This window comes from Sceloporus occidentalis, unplaced genomic scaffold (genome assembly GCF_023333645.1).
Source record: "Sceloporus occidentalis isolate IW3139 unplaced genomic scaffold, rSceOcc1.0.p SCAF_7, whole genome shotgun sequence".
Classification (NCBI taxonomy): domain Eukaryota; kingdom Metazoa; phylum Chordata; class Lepidosauria; order Squamata; family Phrynosomatidae; genus Sceloporus; species Sceloporus occidentalis.
The window spans coordinates 14,914,710-14,936,010 of record NW_028316987.1 but is presented as its reverse complement, the minus strand read 5'-3'; the positions used below and the strand labels follow the sequence as shown (position 1 = coordinate 14,936,010).

At 41.6% G+C, this 21,301-nt stretch overlaps 2 protein-coding genes across 2 annotated transcripts in view; one reads left to right on the top strand and one right to left on the bottom strand.

The window, feature by feature from the left end:
• Positions 1–357: 357 nt before the first annotated feature.
• On the bottom strand, positions 358–10,322 carry DCAKD (dephospho-CoA kinase domain containing). The gene is made up of 5 exons (XM_089531209.1): positions 10,238–10,322; positions 7,632–7,749; positions 5,564–5,767; positions 4,025–4,112; positions 358–1,310 (listed from the first exon to the last, which is right to left on the bottom strand). The coding sequence occupies exons 2-5, from the start codon at positions 7,741–7,743 to the stop codon at positions 1,025–1,027; spliced, it is 690 nt and encodes a 229-aa protein (XP_089387335.1). The 5' UTR covers positions 7,744–7,749; positions 10,238–10,322; the 3' UTR covers positions 358–1,024.
• A 4,150-nt stretch (positions 10,323–14,472) lies between these two features.
• NMT1 (N-myristoyltransferase 1) overlaps positions 14,473–21,301 on the top strand; it is a 32,001-nt gene continuing 25,172 nt past the window's right edge. The window contains exon 1 of the mRNA XM_089532036.1: positions 14,473–14,588. Coding sequence (XP_089388162.1) covers positions 14,482–14,588 — 107 coding nt within the window. The 5' untranslated portion in view covers positions 14,473–14,481. The remainder of the gene's footprint in view (positions 14,589–21,301) is intronic.

Here is a 21,301-nt window from a genome sequence, read left to right as displayed (position 1 = left end):
TGCCTATTACTTGCCCATATTGCACACCTTCCCATATATAGTATAAAAAACAATGTGATATGCCCATTCAACAGGAACCTTCTATATTGGCATGGTACTAGAGTGACATGTAGTCTGCCAGGGCAATGCTTAAGAATGCACTCTTCTGAATCTTCCACAACACTCAAGGATATTGTGATGCAGCCAGGCAATTTCTTCAGCGAATAAGTCTGCATGATGAAGGTTCTATGAATATGTGGAAAACTCAAAAACCTCATAGGACTTCATTAAATTCTCACACACCCATACATCCAGAGAGAAGGCAAGCATACAAAAATAGTCTACAATTCCACTCTTAATGACAAAAGCTGTATTCTAAGACTGTATGTAGAACAACATTTGGACTATGTGAGCCATATCAATGAAAAGGCATTAAATGAAAATGCAGGAACACAACATTCTCTTGAAAACGTATAAACAACAGTCCAGTTCTAAGGTCTAGATAGTCCTAGAAGTGACTTTTCCTTGTCAGTTCCCCTACAGAGAACATGATGGCTGATCTCTATGCCTACCAGTTTCTGTCTATACAGTATATGACATTGATCATATGTTCAAAGACCCATCAAAAAATAAAGCTTTCCAAAAGGTGAAGAATTCCAGGCTTCATCCATTTATGGGGAGAGAGCACACAATATACTTACTGCTTTGTTCTGGATTGATTCCCATGCCAAAAATTAATTTACTAATTGTGTTTTGACCCTGAGGTTATTACATACATCCTACCTCTCTTAGTAAGCCATGGCGCCATTCATGCTGCTTTGTATGTGTATCTTATCTTTGAAAAAGCACTTGATAAAAGGAAGCAAAGAACAACTTTGGAGGGATTGGAATGATGCCTCCTTTTATACTGAGGACTGAATGGTGTAGGTGGGGTTACTGGAAAATATTAGCCTCCCAACCATTGTCTGCTTTTTGTTCCTTAGTCATGTATATCAGATTAAAGGGCCTGGATTTCTGTTACCCATCCAAGCATAGAAAGGGCAAGTTAAGACACAAGTTGCCGCAGTAGCAAATACACCAGGCTGCCAACCCCAGCTGTTGCTGCCACAGCCAACAGGCGTACCCACAAGAAGTCCAAGGAGTCTTCCAGTGCTGCATGCAACTTCAGGACTTGCCTCCTTGTAGCTTCAGCATCTCCCGAATTGTCAATGATGTGGTTGGCCAGCTTGACTTTCTGGTCAAGGGGCAGCTGGGCAGCAATGCGTGCTTCTGCCTCAGCCTGAGTCAAACCATTCCTGCGCATCAGACGAGACAGCTGGGATTGTGGGTCACTGAGAGAAGAAGGGAAGAAGAATTCAGTTCAGAGGCAAAATTAGAAAGCTCTTCTTTGTGTATGAAATATCCATTCATCCAGTTCCCAACATTCTTCCTTTTCTCACACTTTATCTCCACAAAGAAATGCAACTGCAGCTGGAATTAGGTAAACTGAAGTGAACAACTGTGACTTCCCAAATGTTATTGCACTACAACTCCCAGCATCTGTCACCACTGAAGGATGATTAGCTCAGATGTGAGACTGTTTTATATTTATTTATTCAAATATTTATATCTTATCCTATATCGTGAGATTTCAGGGCAGCATACACATTAAATCAATATAAACTAAAGCAATTTAAAATAACATAAATAATTTGAAGGCAGTAAAAAAAATTAAATATGTTAACAAGTTTAATAGGTTTAAAAGATTAACTCAGTTTAGAACCATTTTTGAATTAATCATTTAGGCTGCAATTCTTTGAAAGAACAGTTTTTACTTTGTGCCTAAGCAAAGCCAGCACTGGTGCCAGCATCAGTGCCATTAAGGTTTCTAAGGATAAATTAAAAAACTGAGATGTCACAGTTGAGCAGGCCCTCTCACATGTCCTCAAACAATGTATTGGACTGACTAATGGGACACAGAGGAGAGCCTCTCCAGCAGACCCTAGTCCACAGGCTGGCATATATGAGGTGTAGTCCAACAACATCTCTGTGTCCCACCAGTGAAGCCAATACATTTGAGGACATGTGAGAGGGTCTGCTCTTGTGGGTAAGCACATTGTGAAAGCTCCCGATGAGAAGAAGGATGTTGACCAGTCAGCAAGGCTGCCCAGAGATTCTTTCCCACTTAGAAACTGGCAGCAGTTGAAAGCAGCTTTCTCCTTTTGTTTCACCATGTCATCCAATTTAGCACTCAGTTTGTACTAATCTGGTGCTTGTGTTGCTTCTGAATGGACAAAGGAATACATGGAAGGTCATTAAGATAGTTTACATACATGGTTGTTTTCAAGGTACCCACAACAACCAAACGGCCAAATAGAATAGTACTGTATATACTCATGTATAAGTTTAGAAATTTTCATCAAAAATTTGACTCAGAAAACCTGTGTCGACTTATTCACGGGCCAATGTAAGTACTGTACTTTAACTCTTATCAAAAAAGGAACCATGCCTTGGTGAAAGGTGAGACTTAATCTCTTCTTGGAGCACCTAAAAGAAGCATCAACCCCCTCTACTATCTCAACTCTCCAGCCTTTATGGTGAGCACAAACCATTACGCTTGTCAAAAATTGTAAAGATCTTTAGCATCATTTTCCTTTGCTTCATCCTTTACATCCTTTGTTAAATGCTGCTACATTTTAACCTTGACTTATCCATGGGACATATCAAAATCCATAATTTTGGCCCCAAAATCTGCTCTTGGCTTATACATGAGGCTGACTTATAGTCGATTATATATGGTATTGCCATTCCAAATGCAGTGATCACTGAAATTCCATGGAAAAGCTTGCATTACTAGCATTGACAAGCCTCAAAGAATAAAGCTATACAAAAAGCTTATCTTTTAGAATAGCTATTGAGATATAGAGTCCTGGCTGGGGAGACAGTGCATTAGGTCAGATCATGTAAATGTCAGACTGCTAATGTGGCTGTATTAAGAATACACAACTACAACCTATTTCAACTGTTTTTTGATATGCCTTATACTTTCTGCATTAATTTATTCTGAGGTCTGCAGGCCTGGGGAATGATGCAACCCATTCCAATGTATTTCAGCAGCAATGCAAAGCTTTTTATGCAGTTATGCACGTACCTTTTAAAACGTTTTGAATGATTAAAGTAGTTAAGGCACGACTCGATACATTAGTTTAAGACAAAGGTGTGGATCCTTTGGTTCTCCCAGATGTTTTAATATACAATCCTCATTAGCCCTATCTAGTATAAGGAATTGTTGTAATTATAGGCCAAAACATCTGGAGAGCCAAATGGACCCTATGTCTACATTAAGAGCAAGATGTTACTAGCATATTATTATTATATTACTTTTTCATTATTATTATTTTTTACACAAATACACTTAAAATAGAAAAAGCACCTCAGATTCTTCCAAATAACATTTTAGAAGTAATGAGTAAAATCCTGGCTCCTGGGCCCCCAGAACACTTGGCTGCACCAGCCTAGAGGATAACTATTTTTGACATGTAATTGTTAATAGGTTGTTGTTTTGCTATTAGGAGAGAGTTGGGGATTGTCGTTTAGATTATTATGCTATATTATGCTCGATTATTACACTATGACATGTATTTTGAATTTTTTGTACTTTGTACTTTTCTATCTATTTTTGACTTCTTGTATAATTAATCTATTATTATATGTTTGCTGTGATGTAATTGGTGGGGGGGTGTACTTTGTATTTTGCTCCCTTTGCTTTGTAATCCGCTTTGATTTGGCAAGGAAAAGGCAGAATATAAATAAATCATATTATTATTTGTGTTACTTTTTTAAAAAAGGAATGATATTTATAAGTTATCATCCTCAAAGCAATGCATTACAAGTAATGTAATTACTTGTAACATGTTAACTTCCAAACTTTCCATAAGCAACCCATCACATTAATTTAATTAATCTGAATGTCCATTCGAACACTAATGTTTTCCAATAGCTATTCTCTACCCTTTATTGTGCTGGTATTCTGATAACGTTTAATGGCAAAAAGTATTGTCCTTACCAGTACACAAGAACTGTATGTTTCATGAACCTGGTCAATGTGTTGGTTTCAAAGAGCAGGGGGATATCCAAGATAACATACCTGTGGCCTGAAAAAAACAAAAGTTAATTTTCTATTGGGAACTACAAAATATTAATTCTTCATTCAGTTCTGACTATACTAAAAGCTTTGTGTAAGCCTGGAAAAAGTATGCAAATAAAGAATGAGAACAATTTTATTTCCCTGGTAGATAATGGAGGACAGAGTTTGGACCAGGACTTATTTACCAGTCAGGTATTGTTACAATCCGCCACTCCAGACTAACAGAATCTTCTTCTCTTCCAATGCTACATGGCTAACTGCTTCTGAAACTGAGGGAATCTCTAGCATTATTTTGTACAGTTTGAGGGGGGGAAAAAACAAAACCCTAACACTTGATGTAGTTTTTTTTTATTCAGATCTTGAATTAGTCTGTTTTCCCACTGCCCAAAATGAAACTACTTAACATCTCAAAAATACCAATTTTTTAGGATTTAATTCTGGAAGTCGACTTCCCGCTATTCTCTTATTTTCAGTTTTTTGGTAGTGGGGGAGGCTTTGGCTTTGGGGTGGTTTGGGGGGGGGGGTCCATATGGCCCCTGTAAAGTGTCCTGCAAATTGCCCAACAGACCTGCAACAGGTGCCTTGCTGCCCCTCTTTTAATAACTCTCATGTAGTTGGGAGTAGCAAATGGGTTTGGGCCCATGCATGTCAATGGTGCTTTTTTCCAGGGAGATAATTACTCCAAGTAAATTTCGAATGCTTAAAAGCCTTCCAGAGCATAGGGGAGCATAGCTGGAAGTACAGAGGCCCTGAGGATAGCTACTGAAGCTATCTTCCTCTTTACCAACATGCTTTCCTCTCTCATCTCCTAATGTTAAGGTCAGGAGCTTATGTTTGCATTAAAAACTGGAGAGTCTCTCTGTATTGCCTGGCTTGCCCTTAAAAATTCCCAAGTCCTCCTAGTGAAGTCATCCTTCTGTCCTGCCCCTAAACCTCCAAAGCAGTCAGTGATATTATCGCCCGCTTGATTAGACAGGTTTGACAGCTGTATTTGTTACTGCTTTATCAAAAGAATGAAAGGGGAGAAACAGAAAGACGCTGCAGAAATCCCAGCTGTCAAGCCATTATTTTACCTTATCGAGTTCAAAAGAGAGCTTTCATAAGAGTGCCAGGGAGAGCAAAGGGTGCAGGGGAGCTGTGCGAGTATTTCAGAAGGTGTGACATTATGCACAATGCTTCCCAAAGACACTTTTGTTCCTGTGCTCTTTAAAGCCAAGTTAAGGGAGTAAAAATGCAAAGGGCAAACATAAAGAAGGGAGAATTCTCAGGATGTAAGTAGTGAAATAGATAGTCACAAACAACAAGGCACAAAGGAAACAGCAAAGATGCCTTTTCCAGTCCTTTCCCTCTCACTAGCAAAGAAAAACCAATGCACAGCAGAGCGAGGTGTGCAGCTTTTGTCAGCAACTTTGCCCCAAGGATTTTGCATAGGAAAAATCAACCTCCCCAGCAGCTTACCTAGCAAAAAGTATTTCAAGATCTGTTTTAGCATTTCCTTCTGGATCTCCGGGTGAGTGATAGAGTTTAGCAGCCGACGTTTTTCCGGCTGGGAGAAAATGATACTTCCTAGAGCTTCACGGTTGATCTCACCACTGTCCAAGAGAATCTCAGGACCAAAGGAATGCACAATACGCTGGTGTGCCCGGAAGCATGGCTGGACCACTGAGGAATGACAGCAAAAGGACCTTAACATTAAAACCCCAACAGAGTTGCATTCCATTTTTGGGCAGAGCTATCAATGAGAAAGCTCACCAGGTGGAATAAAGATTGTAACTTCTTGTTCAGAAGCAGAAAATCAAATTGGTTCACACAAATTACCACAGTTATTAAAACTACTGTTTCAAGCAGCAAATAGACTGACAAATTAAAACCTCAAGATTTGTCCTGCCAAAGTAGACCAATGCTAAATCTAGATCCCATTTCTAGGTACAGGTGTAAGAGCTGGACAGTGAAGAATGCTGACAGGTAGAAAATAAATGCATTTGAACTGTATTGTGAGAAGAGAGTTCTGTGGACATTGTGGACTGTTAAAAAGTCAAATGAGTAGATTTTACAATAAATCATGCCTGAACTTCCACTAGAAGCCAAGATGATTAAACTGAGGTTGTCGTACTTTGAATGTGTCATGAGACCACTCACTGGAAAAGATGATAATGCTCAGCAAAGTGGAAATCAGTAGGAAAAAGAGGGAAACCACATTACAAATTGATAATCTCAATCAAGGAAGCCATGGCCCTATGTTTACAAGACCTGAGCAGAGCTGATGATGATCAGGGCTCATAGAGGTCTTCGTATTCACAGGGTCAGCATAAATCAAAGTCAACTTGATGGGAAATAACAAAATCTAGATCAGCATTTAGCCTTCCATCAGTTGCTTCCAAAAGCCCATAAAGAATGTAGGATACTATATATAGTATAAATAGCTATTACAGGACTAGATATATTTGTAAAGAGTAGTGTGGCATACTGGTTTGAATATTGGATTACTACTCTGGAGACCAGAGTTTGAATCCCCACTTGGCCATGGAAAGCCACTGGGTGACATTGGGCACATCACATTCTCTCAGCTTCAGAGGAAGCAATACCATCTGGGCAAGAAAACCCAGTGATAGGCTCACCTTACGATCACCATTTATTGGAAATGACTTGAAGACATACAACAACAACAACAACAACAACAACAACAACAACAACAAAGATCTTTCAACTGCTAGTAGCCTTGATACAAAGAAATGTACCCTCTGTCCTGCTGCAAACCACTGGACATTTAGTGGGCAGAGGGTGCATATCTTTGTACCAAGGCTAACAGCACTTGAAAGATCTTTGTTGTTGCTGCTGTTGTATGTCTTCAAAACCTCCTTCCTCAGTGCTGCAGAGCTGATCAAAATCACCCCTCTCTGCAAAAGCTGCTTTTCAAAAAAGAATATGGCAGGGCCAGAACTACTATTAAGCAGAGTGAGGCAGCTATGAGTGTCATAAAAGGACAACAAATGGTAAAGTATTTAATTAATTATCATTGTAGTTTTAATGCTAAAGATGGAAAGAGGTGCTTGGAGGATTTTCTTGGTCAAGAACCAAATTGCACTGTTTTCTGCACAAAAATATTGGAGTCTGCACATACACACACACACAATGTGTGTACAGACAAGTCAACTTTTTTTGTAGAAAATTGGAAGATATCATCAAAAATGTGCAACTCCGCCTGCACTCTTGAGGAGAAAACGTTTGGAAATATTTGTTCTTGCATGAGAACCCACCCACACCAAGATTTTCATCCCTTTCAGGTGTTTGTGTGGGTAAGCATGAGTGCAAATATTTGCTGTTTTACTAGCAAAATACCTAGGTACTGGGGAAGGTCTCTGTTAAGAGATGGCATGGCAGACAGGATGGAACAGTACCCAATGTTTCCTTTGGAAAATCAGTCTCTGAGATCTACCATTTCTGCACTGTGATTCGCTGGTGAACAGCAGTCCATCTCCGATTCACTCATGCAGCAAACGGTACAGGCTGCTTGTAGAAAACTTACCTTGACGCGCTATCACATCAGCATCAATAACAGCACAGCCCAGTTCCTGCAGTATAGCTACCACTGTGCTTTTCCCTGATGCAATGCCACCTGTCAGTCCCACCAAAAACATTCTGCCCTGGAAAAAAAAAGGATTAAAAAACAAGTAAAATTAATTATTTTCTAAAAAGAACTTGGACTTAGAATCATACAGTAGAAAGGGAAATAATCCAATTGGACTCCACTTTAACTGACATAGCTTAATGCTATGAAATTCTGGGAATTGTAGTTTTGTGAGACTTCTAGTATTCTATTCCAGAGAGCTCTGGTGCCACAACAAACTACAATTGCCACAATACCATAGCACTAAGCAATGGTAGTTAAAGTGGTGTCAAACTGGATTATTTCTGCAGTGCGAATGCAGCCTCAGAGAAAAAGACCGAATCACCTCTCTAGGTAATTGGTTCCATCACCAAAGTGCTTCTGCCATCAAGAGGTTCCTTCTAATGTTTGGTTAAAATTTGCCTCATGTAATTCAAAACCAATAGACCTGGTCCTTCCCCTTGATGCAACAGAGAAGAAGCTCACACCCTTCACTCTGTGACAGACTTGTAGATATTTATAGAGTGCAATCCTGTCACTCCTCATTCTTCTCTTTACCAGGATGAATGTGCCCAACTCCCTCAACGTTTCTTCATATGTTCTGTTTTCCACACCTCACATCATTGTGGTTGTTCTTCTCTGAACCTGCTCCAACTTGTCTATATCCTTACTAAAATGAGGTGGCCAGAAATGAATGCAGTACTAACCAAGTCTCATTTTTTTTCCGCGACTTTTTCACCGAATCGATTTAATGCAAGTGTGAACCACAAGTGGATTGGGATCGGTTCAAATGTGCCCTTTGGCCGGCTAGAGATGAATCATTTTGAATCGATTCATTTGTGAATGTGAACCACAAGTGGGTTATTTTCATGCCAGAAAATGACAGAAAATATGATTGGGGCAAATGTAGTGGGAACCATGCTCCGATGTGGAATCGATCCATCGATTTGGATCGCACACTGATTTGTCTATAAGTGGGAATGAGGCCCTGATATGATTTGAAAAGTCTAGAGCCACTTTCCCCCTCTGGAAATGAAACAGATATAATGTCAGGAACTATGCTTCCCACCCCTGCTCTCAGTGAACCAACACTCTGGGAAATGGGGAATTGATACTGGGGACAAACTGGCAACAACTCATGTGTTGTTGTGTACCTTCAAGTCACTTCTGATTTATGGCAACCCTATCATGGTGCTTTCTTGGCAAGATTTGTTCAGAGGAGGTTTGCCATTGCCTTCCCCTGAGGCTGAGTGCGACTTGCCCAAGGTTATCCACTATCTTTCATGGCTGAACTGGGACTCGAACTCTGGTCTCCAGAGTCATAGTCCAACACTCAGACCACTATCCCATTTTGGCTCCTGGCAACAATTGACACTGGCCACATTTCACAGACAAAATCCAGGACACATGTGGCTGAGCACCTTGAGAATGTGGCCAAGGTGGCAAAAGTTAATAATGATGAAGAATATACAATCTAGGAGTGACTGCGGAAGTTTGCTTTTGCTTTTGTCTAATTGGAAGGACAAGATCCGACCCCCTGCTTTCCTCTCCTCTCTATTAAATATGTGCAAACTAATTTTGGACTTTGAACATGGTTTGGAGCAACTGAAGTAAACTGAGGATGAAAGAGGGAAATGAGAGAAACTGAAGCATTTTAAAAACAGCTGAGAAACTGGGATGACAGGGGATTAATAAGGCAGTTGAAGGGGATGACATGAAATCCTAACTCTTTCAATGCTGTAATCCTGAACAGATTCAGGGGTTTCTGGAGTGGACATTTTATGATCTGAGGTTGAGAACACACTGCAGAAACAATGCAATTTGAGACTGCTTTAACTGCCTTGGCTCAATGCTAGGGAATTCTGGGAAATGTACTTTTGTGGAACATTCAGCCTTCTCTGTCAGTTGGTGCCACAACAAACTATAATAATAATAATAATAATAATAATAATAATAACAACTTTATTTATACCCTGCTTTTCTGTTGCCAAACAATCAAGGCAGCTAACATCTAAAAACCAGTCCAACATACAATACATTGTATATTTTACATTTGTAGAACATTCTACATTTTTACATACATTTGTATATTCAAACTACAGTTCCCAGGATTCCCTAGCACTGAACCAGGGCAGTTAAAGCGGTCTCAAATTGGATTATTTCTGCAGTGTATTCTAGTCCTCGGTTGTAATTATAAATGAGAATGGTCTTTTAGGTTTCAAATGATTGCATAAGTATTTCCCCCCCAGATCCAATGCTATGGAATTGTGGGGGTTGTAGTTTTATGAGACATTTACCCTTCTCTGTCAGATTGCTCTGGTGCCACAATACACTACAATTCCCAGAATCCCATAGCACTGAGCCATGGCAGTTAAAAGTGGTGTCAAGATTGATTATTTCTGCAGTGTGGATGCAGCCCTGGAGGAGTAAGCCTTTCACAAGCACCCTTTCTTGTCTAGTCCCAGAAATACTCGTTAGTTCTATGACATTCTGCACATGCTCAGGAGCTCTTCAGCATCGCTCACCGAAACTAAAGCCTGGGATTGAGTCAAACTCAGCAACAAAAAGTCTTGCACAGCTCTCACAAATGGCACAGCTTCCCCAGACTCACTCACCTACTCCTTCCAGCGCCTGACTCTCGTCCCTCTGGTTGGCTTCACCCAGGCTTAACTTTTCTGGCTTCCTATTGGCTTAGAAAGCTCACGCTGGCGAAACCATCCAATCAGAGCGAGCTACGCTGGACTCTGCCCCTCCATCGGTGAAGCCAAGGGGACGCCTCAGGCAGAGAGGCGGGAGCAAGGTCCAAAACACACTGCAGAAATAACCCAGTTTGCGACCGCTTTAACTGCCCTGGCTGAATGCTATAGAATCCTGGGAACTGGAGTTTGTTGTGGCACCAGAGCTCTCTCTGTCAGAGAAGGCTAAATGTCTCACAAAACTACAGTTCCCAGGATTCCCTAGCATTGAGCCAGGGCAGTTAAAGCGGTCTCAAACTGGATTATTTCTGCAGTGTGGACACCTACCCCCACCCCCGTTAACTCCATGCCCATTGATATTTTGGTCCAAAACACGATGCAGAAATAATCCAGTTTGAGACCGCTTTAACTGCTATGGAATCCTGGGAACTGTAGTCTTGTGTAACATTTAGCCTTCTCTGTCAGAGAGCTCTGGACAGTTCTCAGAATTCCATAGGATTTAGCCCTGGCAGCTTAAGTGGTGTCAACCCAAATTATTTCTGCAGTGTGTATGCTGTCTAGATGCAGAGTCACTAGATGTCCTCCTTTTCCGGAACATGCCCTACATTTCAACCCTCTGTCCAGGAAGAATTGCAAAATGTCCTCCATTTAGAGCATGACTAAGCAACATTAATTTATATTAACGTTTTTAGCTTTTATTTGGCAATGCCCTACATTTTTGTGGAACATCCTACATTTTATGGTACCTTGTCCTCTTCTGCGGTGAAGGCCTCTGCTCACCTTGTCCAGTTCCTTTTAAACTAGGGTCACTAGTAAAACTACAATTCCCAGGATTCTCTAGCACTGATCCAGGGCAGTTAAAATGGTCTCAAACTGAATTATTTATTTCTGCAGTGTGTTTTGGACCTAAGGCTGCATTCACACTGGAAAAATAATGCAGTTTGACACCACTTTAACTGCCATGGCTCAGTGCTATGGAATTCTGGGAACTGTGGTTTTGGGTGACATTTAGCTTTCTCTGTCGGAGAGCTCTGGTGCTACAATGAACTACAGTTCCCAGAATTCCATAGCTTTGAGCCATGGTAGTTAAAGTGGTGTCACATATCTCTTTAGAGTGGAAAGGCAGAATTTGCACTGAGTAATCTGCTCTCAAACTCATGCAAAATTAATGGACATTGCCCCTCCAGGCAGTCTAGACTTTGCTCCTCACCTTCTCTGCACCATCAATTTAAATACCCACTAGACCTGGCAGTCTTAGTCCAATTTGACACCACATTAACTGCCATGGCTCAGTGCCAGGGAATTCTAGGCTAAAGAAGGCTAAAGGTCTCACAAAACTACATTCCCAGAATTCCATAGCATTGATCATTGGCAGTTAAAGTGGTGTTAAACTGGGTTATTTGTGCAGTGTGAATGCAGACTGTTGTAGTTGGGAGAACCATGTGTGTGCAATAATAATAATAATAATCCACTACATAAACTGTGATCCAGCAATAACCTCCTTGATGTAACTAGCCATTTATTGTGGCACCAGAGCTCTCTGATAGAGATGGCAACATCAAACTACAGTTCCCAGAATTTAGCGTAAATACACTAAAATACTTTGTTTAGTGTACACATTTATAGCATCCTATTATCCTCCTCCTTAACCCTGAGCTCTTATGCTCTCTGCCTCCTCTCTTCTCTCTGGTCTCTAGGGAGGATATACCTGCTGAACCAAAAACAAAATGGAGAGGCTGAGAGGGAAGTGCATAGAAAAGGAAGCCAATTTTTGCTATGCCTGAGGTTGGAGGAAGCCATAACAGAGGAATGTGCAGAGGTAGGGCCTTTTTAGCAACATTTCCTCCTCCTTTCTCCTCCAAGATGTGCAGACTAGGCTGGCCTCTGTGTGCCTCAAGCCAGGAGTAGTGCTGGGTTGCTTTTCTTCAAGCAATGCAGCAAATCCGGTAGTAATCCTGCGCACATATGCCTGGGAGTAAATCCAATTGAGCACAGTGGAATTTACTTCCAAGTAAATGTGTAGGAATGCACTGTCAGGTTGGGTTATGCTTATTTTGTTCTATAATCAGTTTAGAAGTATTGACAGTTGCATAGGCCCTAGCCTAGCAAACTTCATAATAAAATTTACTATGCACTCAAACTGAATACCAGAAACTGTTCCTCTTTGTGGTGCTCTTAATTCTCATCACTCTGTTGACGAATGCTTTCAACTAGTTAAATATACCAGAAGGTACATCCTCTCATTGAGAAACCTTACATTTAAATCCCAGACAGGTGAGAATGGTCTACACAGAATCTAAAATTTCCAATTAGCCATAAGCATGCCTTGGATTGATCTCACTGGTTAAGATACTGCACAGAACTATGGAATCCAACTGACAGTGTTTATTTTTGTGTTGCATCATACAAATGCCCAGAAGCATCTTCCACTTTGCTATTACTTTAAAATCACTAGGAACGAGTTTAGGCTTGTGTGTGTTCCTTACTAAAAGCAATTATATTAATTGAACACAACTGTCAACTAAAATTTGCTGGCCAGCTCTTTGTCAGAAGTTGTTATGAGCCATGCTGTATAGTACATATATCCCTGCGCATAAGTAAGACTCGCTTCTTTAAATGGGACTTAATCCCAGGTAGAATAAAGGATTCTATGCCAAACCTAAAATAAAGAGTAAGGGCTCTTTCATACTATACTAATGGTTCTCAAACTTGTTATCCTTGTGAGCCCCTTTACATCTGTGTGTGGACGTCACCCACATGTATATGTGTGTGTGTGCGCGCGCATGTATGTATACATGTATATGTATTCATATACACAGTATGTAAATAAAATATTTTGTTTCTTTAGTGTAGATATTTTGGATCAGACATTCATGTAAATTAATATTTTAACATTTTATAAGGAAATAGCTCTCCTCTTCAGGCAGAGAGACTCCAAGCGCCCACCTTGCCTTGTTTCTCTTCACCTCCAGGACAGAAAAGGTTTAAGAAGAGAGGAAGAAGAGGGATCTGGGCCTCCAAGTCTCAGTCACAACCTCCTTGACCAAACTCGCACCCCACCATTTGAGAGCCACTGCACTACACAATTATCGCACGATGAATCCACTTTGACTACCATGGCAAAATCCTATTGGTAGTTTGGTGAGGCCCCAGAGACCTTTGGTTGACAACTCATAATTTGGTTGACAACTCCCTGAGCTGCCAGTCCCCAGAATCCATAGGACAGGCCCACAGCTATGTTATCATAGGAGTTTGTCAAACAAGGGAAATTGGAAGTGTAATCCAATGGGAATCCGAACACAATCATGGGGTTTAGCATTATTGTGTGATAGACTACCATGCGCAATTTCGGGCAATGGCAAGCTATTTTGGGGCAATGGAGAGTCAGTTCGAACGCAATTCGAATTCACGTGTATGTGTTCCGGTCCCATTTTCTTTTCATTCGAAATTAAGAGACATTCCTCCCGTGTGATAAACTCCATAATGTTGTAATTGTGTAGCGTGAAAGGGCTGTAATACAATATCTTTGCCTGGGTCAATCAAAACAACAATGATGCCTGGCAGGTTGCAATAATGGGATTCAACATTATCCTACTATGGCGTTTATGATCACACGGGAGGAGTTTCTCTTTAATTTCGCATGAAAAGAAAGTGGGGCCAGAACGCATTGAAGTGAATTCACTAGTTCAGCGAATTTACGTGAATTCGAATTGCGTTCGAACTGACTCCCCATTGAACAAAAATAGCTTGCCATTGCCTGAAATTGTGTGTGATCACCTCTCACTCAAAGTGGTGCCAAACCGGGTTATTTCTCCAGTGTGGATGCAGCCCCAGTCTCTCATGTTTCTTGATTCGTGTTTGAACACTGCGTTTGGTGCTCAATTGTGGGCAAGTCACACCCTTTCAGCCTCAGAGGATGCCAATGACAAGCCTACAACCTCCAGGAAGAGCCTGCTTTGACAGCCCAAGGAGAACTACAACTCCCAGCGTGCTTTGCGCCCGCCCGCCCAATGGCGGACCGGGTTTTGGGCACTGCGCATGCGCGACAGCCCACAAGGCTTCCCTTTGCCAAGATGGCGGACGACAGTGAGACAGCAGTGAGGCGGCCGTCAGGGGAGGAGAACGACCACCAACACTGCAGCGACTGCGAGAACGAGGAGGAGCACAATTACAACCGAGGGTAAGAGCACGCAGAGCCCGGCTGGGTTAAGCCTCTGCTCCCTTTCGGAGCCGGCGGGGAGCCGCCCTCAGAGCGACTGAGAAAGGGGGCGAGGAGGAAAGTAAGCTTAGCCCCCCCTACTCTCCCTCCGTGGCGCTTGATTGGGCGAAGGGACCGAGGGGTGCGTTGTGATTGGCTCCTCGTCTTGTCAGTCCGAAAGGGGGAGCCAATGACTAGCCACCCGTTGCCGAAAGCGGTGTGACTAGGAAAAAACTCACTTCTCAAGGGGTTTAGAGCAGTGCTCCCCAAACTGTGCCCTTCAAGGGAATTTTCTGGACTTCATCTCCCAGAAGCCTCAGCCATGTTGGACAATAGTCTGGGATTCTGGGAGCTGAAGTCCAAAATCTCTTAAAGGGCACAGTTTAGGGACCACTGGTTTCGAGACAGTGATACAAACACACTGCAGGAATAATCCAGTTTGAGACCACTTTAACAACCCTGGCTCAATACTAGGGAATCCTGGGAACTGTAGTTTTGTGAGACAGTTAAAGACCTCTGGTGTCACAATAAGCTACAATTCCCAGGATTCCCTAGCACTGAGCCAGGGCAGTTAAAGCGGTCTCAAACCGGATTATTTCTGCAGTGTGTTTTGGGTCATAGAGGCATATAGGCTGCCTGTATAGGAAGGGCATTCTGTGTATGCTCAGAGGAGGGTGACCAGACGTCCTAATAACCGCAAAGGAGGGCCAGGCACCACAAAATGTAGGACGTTCAAGAAAAATGTAGGGTGTCACAAATTAAAAAAAGCTGGTGACACTCATATAACTATAAATCCATGCTTCTTGGTCATACTTACAATGGAGCATGGTGTGTGTGTGTGTGTGTGTGTGTGTGAAATGTAGGACATAAGCTGGAGCGTGTCCAGAGGAGGTTGACCAAAATGGTGAAGTGTCTGGAAACTATGCTTTAGGGGAGACTTAGGGAGCTGGTCATGTTTGGCCTGGAGAAGAGAAGGTTAAGAGGTGATAGGATAGCCCTGTTTAAGTGTTTGAAGGGGTGTCTAATGTTGAGGAGGGAGCAAGCTTGTTTTCTGCTGCTCCAGAGAACAGGACCCGGAGCAATGGATGCAAACTGCAGGAAAAGAGAGTCCACCTCAACATTAGAAGGAACTTCCTGACAGTAAGGGCTGTTTGACAGTGGAACAAACTCCCTCACAGAGTGATGGAGTCTCCTTCCTTGGAGGTCTTTAAGCAGATGCTGTATCTCCATCTGTCCAGGATGCTTTGACTGTGAGTTCCTGCATGGCAGAATGGGGTTGGACTGGATGGCCCTTGAGGCCAGAGTTTATCACACATGAGGAAATGTGGAGTTTAAACCGTGATTAACCTGTGAAAATCATGCCATTGACATTAAAACGCAATTAAAATGAGATGTAACACAAGAGCCATTATTCTGTGAATAACCAGGGCATAACCAGACAATAATAAACAGCTAAAAGTCACTCATGGGAAAAATCCCGTGAATGATTTGCTCCTGTTTCTTGCCTGGTTATTCACAGGATAATGGCGCTGTAATCACGTTCCCTCTCAACGTAATGTGAAAACCATTAGCGCAATTTCAGGATTGTCCCCCGTGTGATAAACTCCATAGATTCTGTGATTCTTTGTCCTGGAAAAGGACGATGTCCTTTTGCCTTTCCCTAGACTGTACACTTGCATTTGTGTGTGTTTGGCCTTGTGTGAAATAGTGACTAGTTCCCAATAGACAAAGTGATCAGTCAAAATGTTCCATCCTTTCACCCTGTCTGTTCATCTTATATGCAGAACATATCATATGAAGAGCAGGTTTAGACTCAGAGAAAGGAGAAGTAAAGATAGGAGTAAGGACTATCAACCATCTAAGGAGTTATTCAGATGTTGTTTATTTTAGCATGACTATCCAAATAATCTCACCCACACATTCTGGTTTTGCTGTTCACACTGTTGTTTTTAATCAGACCCGCAGTTCTGCAAGTTGTGTTACTCACACATGCCAGCACTTGAATAAAGATGGAGTCAATGCTGCTGTTGTATTCGAAACACGTTCAAGGCGTGCAGAGTTTTATCCCGGTTTATCCCAGGTCTATTTGCATTGGTTATTCACACAGCTGATAATGCAAATCTTTTAGAAAAACTCAGGGGGGAAATCCAAGATTGAGTATCCCAGGTTAAGTGGGTTTTTTGGTAGCCTTCCCCACCCCCAAAAAACTTATTCAGGCGCATTCGAAATGCATGTGAACAACAAAGATTCAACCCACATTCTAACAGGATTATTTTCACCATCTGAATAATGCTTAAGATATGTGGATGACAACATACTAGTGTCAGAAAACATCACAGACCTAGAACAACTACTAAAGTAGATCAAGGAAGAAAGTGCAAAGGCAGGCTTACTGCTGAACATAAAGAAAACAAAAATACACTTGTCCCCCCATATTCGCTAAGGTTAGGGGCACAAGACCCCTGTGAATATGAAAAAACTGCAAATAACAAAAACACCATGTTTTTACTTGACAAGACACCTCTCTAGGAATCTCTAGATCCTCCAGAGCAACTCAGTGGCCAACGTCCGACAGACACTGACCATAGAACTGCAGTGGAGGAGCAACAAGTGCCTAGTAGAGTATTCTCTCTAGGAATCTCTAGGTCTTTCAGTGCATCTTTTAGTTAAAGTTGACCATAGAGTTGCACTGGAGGACCTAGATATTCCTAGAGAAAACATATTAATCAAATCCGTGAATAATCAAATCTGCAAATATGGAGGGATGAGTGTAATAACCAGAGAGGATCTACACAAATTCAGTCTAGGCAATGAGGATATTGAAATCATTCTCATACCTGGGATCTCTTAGTTCTCATACCCGGGATCAAACATTGACCAGAATGCGGACTGCAGTCAAGAAATTGGAAAAAGACTAAGAATGGGGGCGGCAGTGATGAAAAAAACTAGAAAAGATCCTAAAGAGTAAAGATATACAACTGAACACTAAAGTTAGAATCATTCAAACCATTGTATTCACTATTACCATGTATAGATGAGAGAGCTGGACAGTTAAGAAAGAAGATATGAAGAAAATCAATGCTGGAGAAATGTGCTGAGGATAACCGTGGACAGCCAAAAAGACAAACAAGTGGGTCCTAGACAGATCAAGCCAGAAATCTTCTTGGAAGCCAAGATGACTAAACTGAGGCTATCATACTTGTCCGCTCATGAGAAGGCATGGCTGATTTAAAAAGACAACAATGCTGGGAAAGCTGGAGGGCTGTCGAAAGAGAGAAAGGCCACATGCTAGATGGATGGACTGTGTTAAGAAGAACATGGGTATGAATTTGCAGGACTGAAGCAGAGCAGTGGAGGATAGGGAGTCCTGGAGATGTCTTATTCACAGGGTCACCATGAGTTGAGATTGGCCCAAAGGTGGTTAACAACAACAACAGGAAGTTGGCTTACAATAACTCAGATGTATCCATTTAGTCTACAATTTTTTTCTTTGGCTGCAGTGGTTGTTCATTTCCTCAGCAAAGGCTTTTTCCTATCACTTTTTAAAATACAGTGGGCCCTTGTTATCTGCTGGAGTTTGGTTCCAGAACCCCCTGTGGATAACAAAAATCTGTGGATGCTCAAGTCCCATTCATCCAGTGGCATAACAAAATGGTGTCCCTTATATAAAAAGGAAAATCAAGGTTTGCTATTTGGAATTATGCTTTTTCTGAATATTTTCAAGTGGTGGATGCTTGAATCCATGGATAAAAAATCCGTGGATAAGAAGGGCCGACTGTACATTTCAACTGATAAGCCAGGGACAGTCAGTCACCTGAAGACAGAATGTTATGATAGCTGAAGAGAGATATCATAACCACAAAGACAAAGCACCACAAAATGTAGGACATTCAAGAAAAATGTAGGACATTCAAGAAAAATGTAGGACATTACACTGTGAAAGCTAAAAACTTTAATATAAATTCATTTCATATGGTTTATGTACAGCTATAATACATATAGAGTTGACTCTTCCATGTCCACAGATTGCTTATACACAGATTTGAGTGTCCAGGGGTTGAATTTTTTTTTAAAGTATATACATTCTAAAACGCTAACCTTGGTTTTGCCATGTTAGATAAGGGTGTGCTTACTATGCCATTATATTTAATGGGACTTGATCATCCACGGATTTTGATATCCATGAGGGGGGGTGTCCTAGAACCAAACCCTAGCATATAAGAAGGGCCCACTGTACTGTATTTTATGATGTACTCAACCATATTTTCCTGATGAACTTATCTTTGTTAAAATCACCCCTCCCCATCCCTGGTTTTGGCTTTTGTTGGGGAGGATGAGGGTTTAAAAAAATGATCTTCACCAGCTCTCAAACATGCTCAGAACGGAGGACGTTTTGGAGGTCCTCCTGGACAGAAGGTTGAAATGCAGGACATGTCCAAGAAAAGGAGGACATCTAGTCACTCTGCCTGAATGGCTATGTGGCTTTGTTCACCCTGAATTTTCTTCAGTTGATGCAGCTTCATATAATCATATATAGAAGAAGAATGTACTTGATTACGGCGGAGGGGAGGATAAGAAATTGGGGTGTTTCTTTAAAAAAAAGCACAACAAAAGGTGTATAAAATGTTGGCACTTGGTGCTTCTGACAACCAGTTTGTACAGTGGCTAAAAGGGTTCAGCATGACTTGGGATGTCTGAAGTGTTAACAACTCTGAGAGAAATTGTTACGACCGAAAGAAATCTGGAATAAAAACATCATATATAGCCCCTGTGGACAGAAGTATCTTTTTGGGTCTAGCCTGAGGAGAGAAATCTAAGTGGGTGTAGAGGCTAAGCAAATGAGGTGTATGGAAGCAAGCCTCCTAATGCAGAGTAGGCAATAAATAATATAGACTGAAAAATAGGAATGGGAGGAGATGATAGGTAAGGAAGCTTGAGGAAGGGATAGGCTGAGTAAACAAGGAATGGGGACAACTTGCAAGGTAACATAGCAGTAAATTTTATATTGTAGGTACTGTATTTAATGTAACAGGCATTAGAAGATGCAAGTTAACACTATCCTAAGGATAGGTTATAATGTGGCTGGCGCACCACTGTCTTTCGCTATTGTAAGACTAGAGGAAGCACCACAATGTGTTTTCTCCATCTTAAGTGGAGATGCCATGACACAGAGACTGCAGTTTTTGAATTTCTCTTGTTTAAAGATGAAAGGGAAAGTGCTGTGTAAAAGGCCAGGCCCCAGTGTATGTAGGTCTGCTAAGGTCCAAAACACACCACAGATATAATCCAGTTTGAGACCGCTTTAACTGCCCTGGCTCAATGTTAGGGAATTCTGGGAGCAGTAGTTTTGTGAGCCTTCTCTGTCAGAGAGTTCTGGTGCCACAATAAACTACATTTCCCAGGATTCCCTAGCATTGAAATGGGCAGTTAATGTGGTCTCAAACATGATTTTTTTCTGCAGTGTGTTTTGGACCTTAGTCTCAGTGCCTGAATCCCTACAAGATTCTAGATATCTCAGAAAATGTAATTTATGCAAGGGAAAAGTTGGCAGGGTTGCTGCCCTCCTCCTTGTGGAGATGTGCCTTCAAACAGTTGTGTGATAGGCAGAAATCCAGTGCTGATGCATATGTTCAGGCAGACCTGCTCTGAGGAAAGTAAGATGTCACTCTTCTTCCATTTCCCACCCTTTTCTACAATGGCAAATCACTATTTTTGAATTTGGGGCTGCTGACATGAGTCTTCTGTGCTTTGAGTAGCTGTATAGCTAGAAGAGATTTGTGGGGATTATCTATAAAGACATTGCAGTAATTAGTGGGGATCAGAACTTGGAAACATTACTCTTTCGGGCTACAGCTCACACAGTTTACCAACCAGCAAGTCCAGTAGCTATACTGGCTGCGAGATTCTGGAAATTGTAGTCTAAAAAAAAGTAACTCTTACAAGGTCAAGGAACTATCTATTGTCTATTGCTCATGAGTTCCAGCCAGGATTCATTTATCAAACTGATATAAGTTTGGCATTCCCTGTAAATAAATGGCATCCAAGGCAAGGTGCTGCATGGTGACAAGGAATGTTTGCAAACATTCCAAAGGCTCAGGTTGTAGAATGCAGCCTTTTTGAGGAGAGAGTAGAAGTTTAGTTGATTGAACTTAAATTCTCAAATGCAGTCATACAGTGACCAGATCATCATTTTTCAGGAGTAGACACAGAAAAGTAGAAAATTGGTGCAAAAGTACTCCTAGGCATAGCTTCAATGTAAGAGGCAGGGCCAAGGCCTAGCATACCCTCAAACTGTGGGCCTACTGTGTGGGAATACAGCACAGTTCAAACAGGATAGCCCTCTGCTCCAGGTTTGGGGAATGTGTGATCGTCTAGATGTTGAACTGAAACTCATCATCCCTTGCCAGTGTAAGGGATCATGGTATTTGCAGTCTCAAGCAACAACTGAGAGGCCTCATGTTCCTTATCCTTTCCTTATGCCTCATTCACTTTGTGTTTACTCCTTTGTGTTTTCTGGATTAAAGGTGAACCTGCTTATCTTCATAGAGGCTATTACCTTAGTCTCTATTTTAGCCTGTCAGGGCCAAAATAGACTGGCTAGAAATGCTGGCATCAAAGTGGAGTGGGGGTATGGCGACTGCCAGCCATGCATCTGACTCGGTCTCAATGCCAGCATCGTGCTGCATGCCCAACCG

What these genes read in the sequence shown, in the direction of transcription:
- DCAKD (XM_089531209.1), bottom strand. Translation starts at nt 7,743, where the DNA reads ATGTTTTTGGTGGGACTGACAGGTGGCATTGCATCAGGGAAAAGCACA. An exon ending in TGATGTGATAGCGCGTCAAG is followed by an intron (nt 5,768 to 7,631) that starts GTAAGTTTTCTA and finishes GTCATTCCTCAG; the next exon opens with TGGTCCAGCCATGCTTCCGG. An exon ending in CATACAGTTCTTGTGTACTG is followed by an intron (nt 1,311 to 4,024) that starts GTAAGGACAATA and finishes TTCTTCTCTCAG; the next exon opens with TGACCCACAATCCCAGCTGT.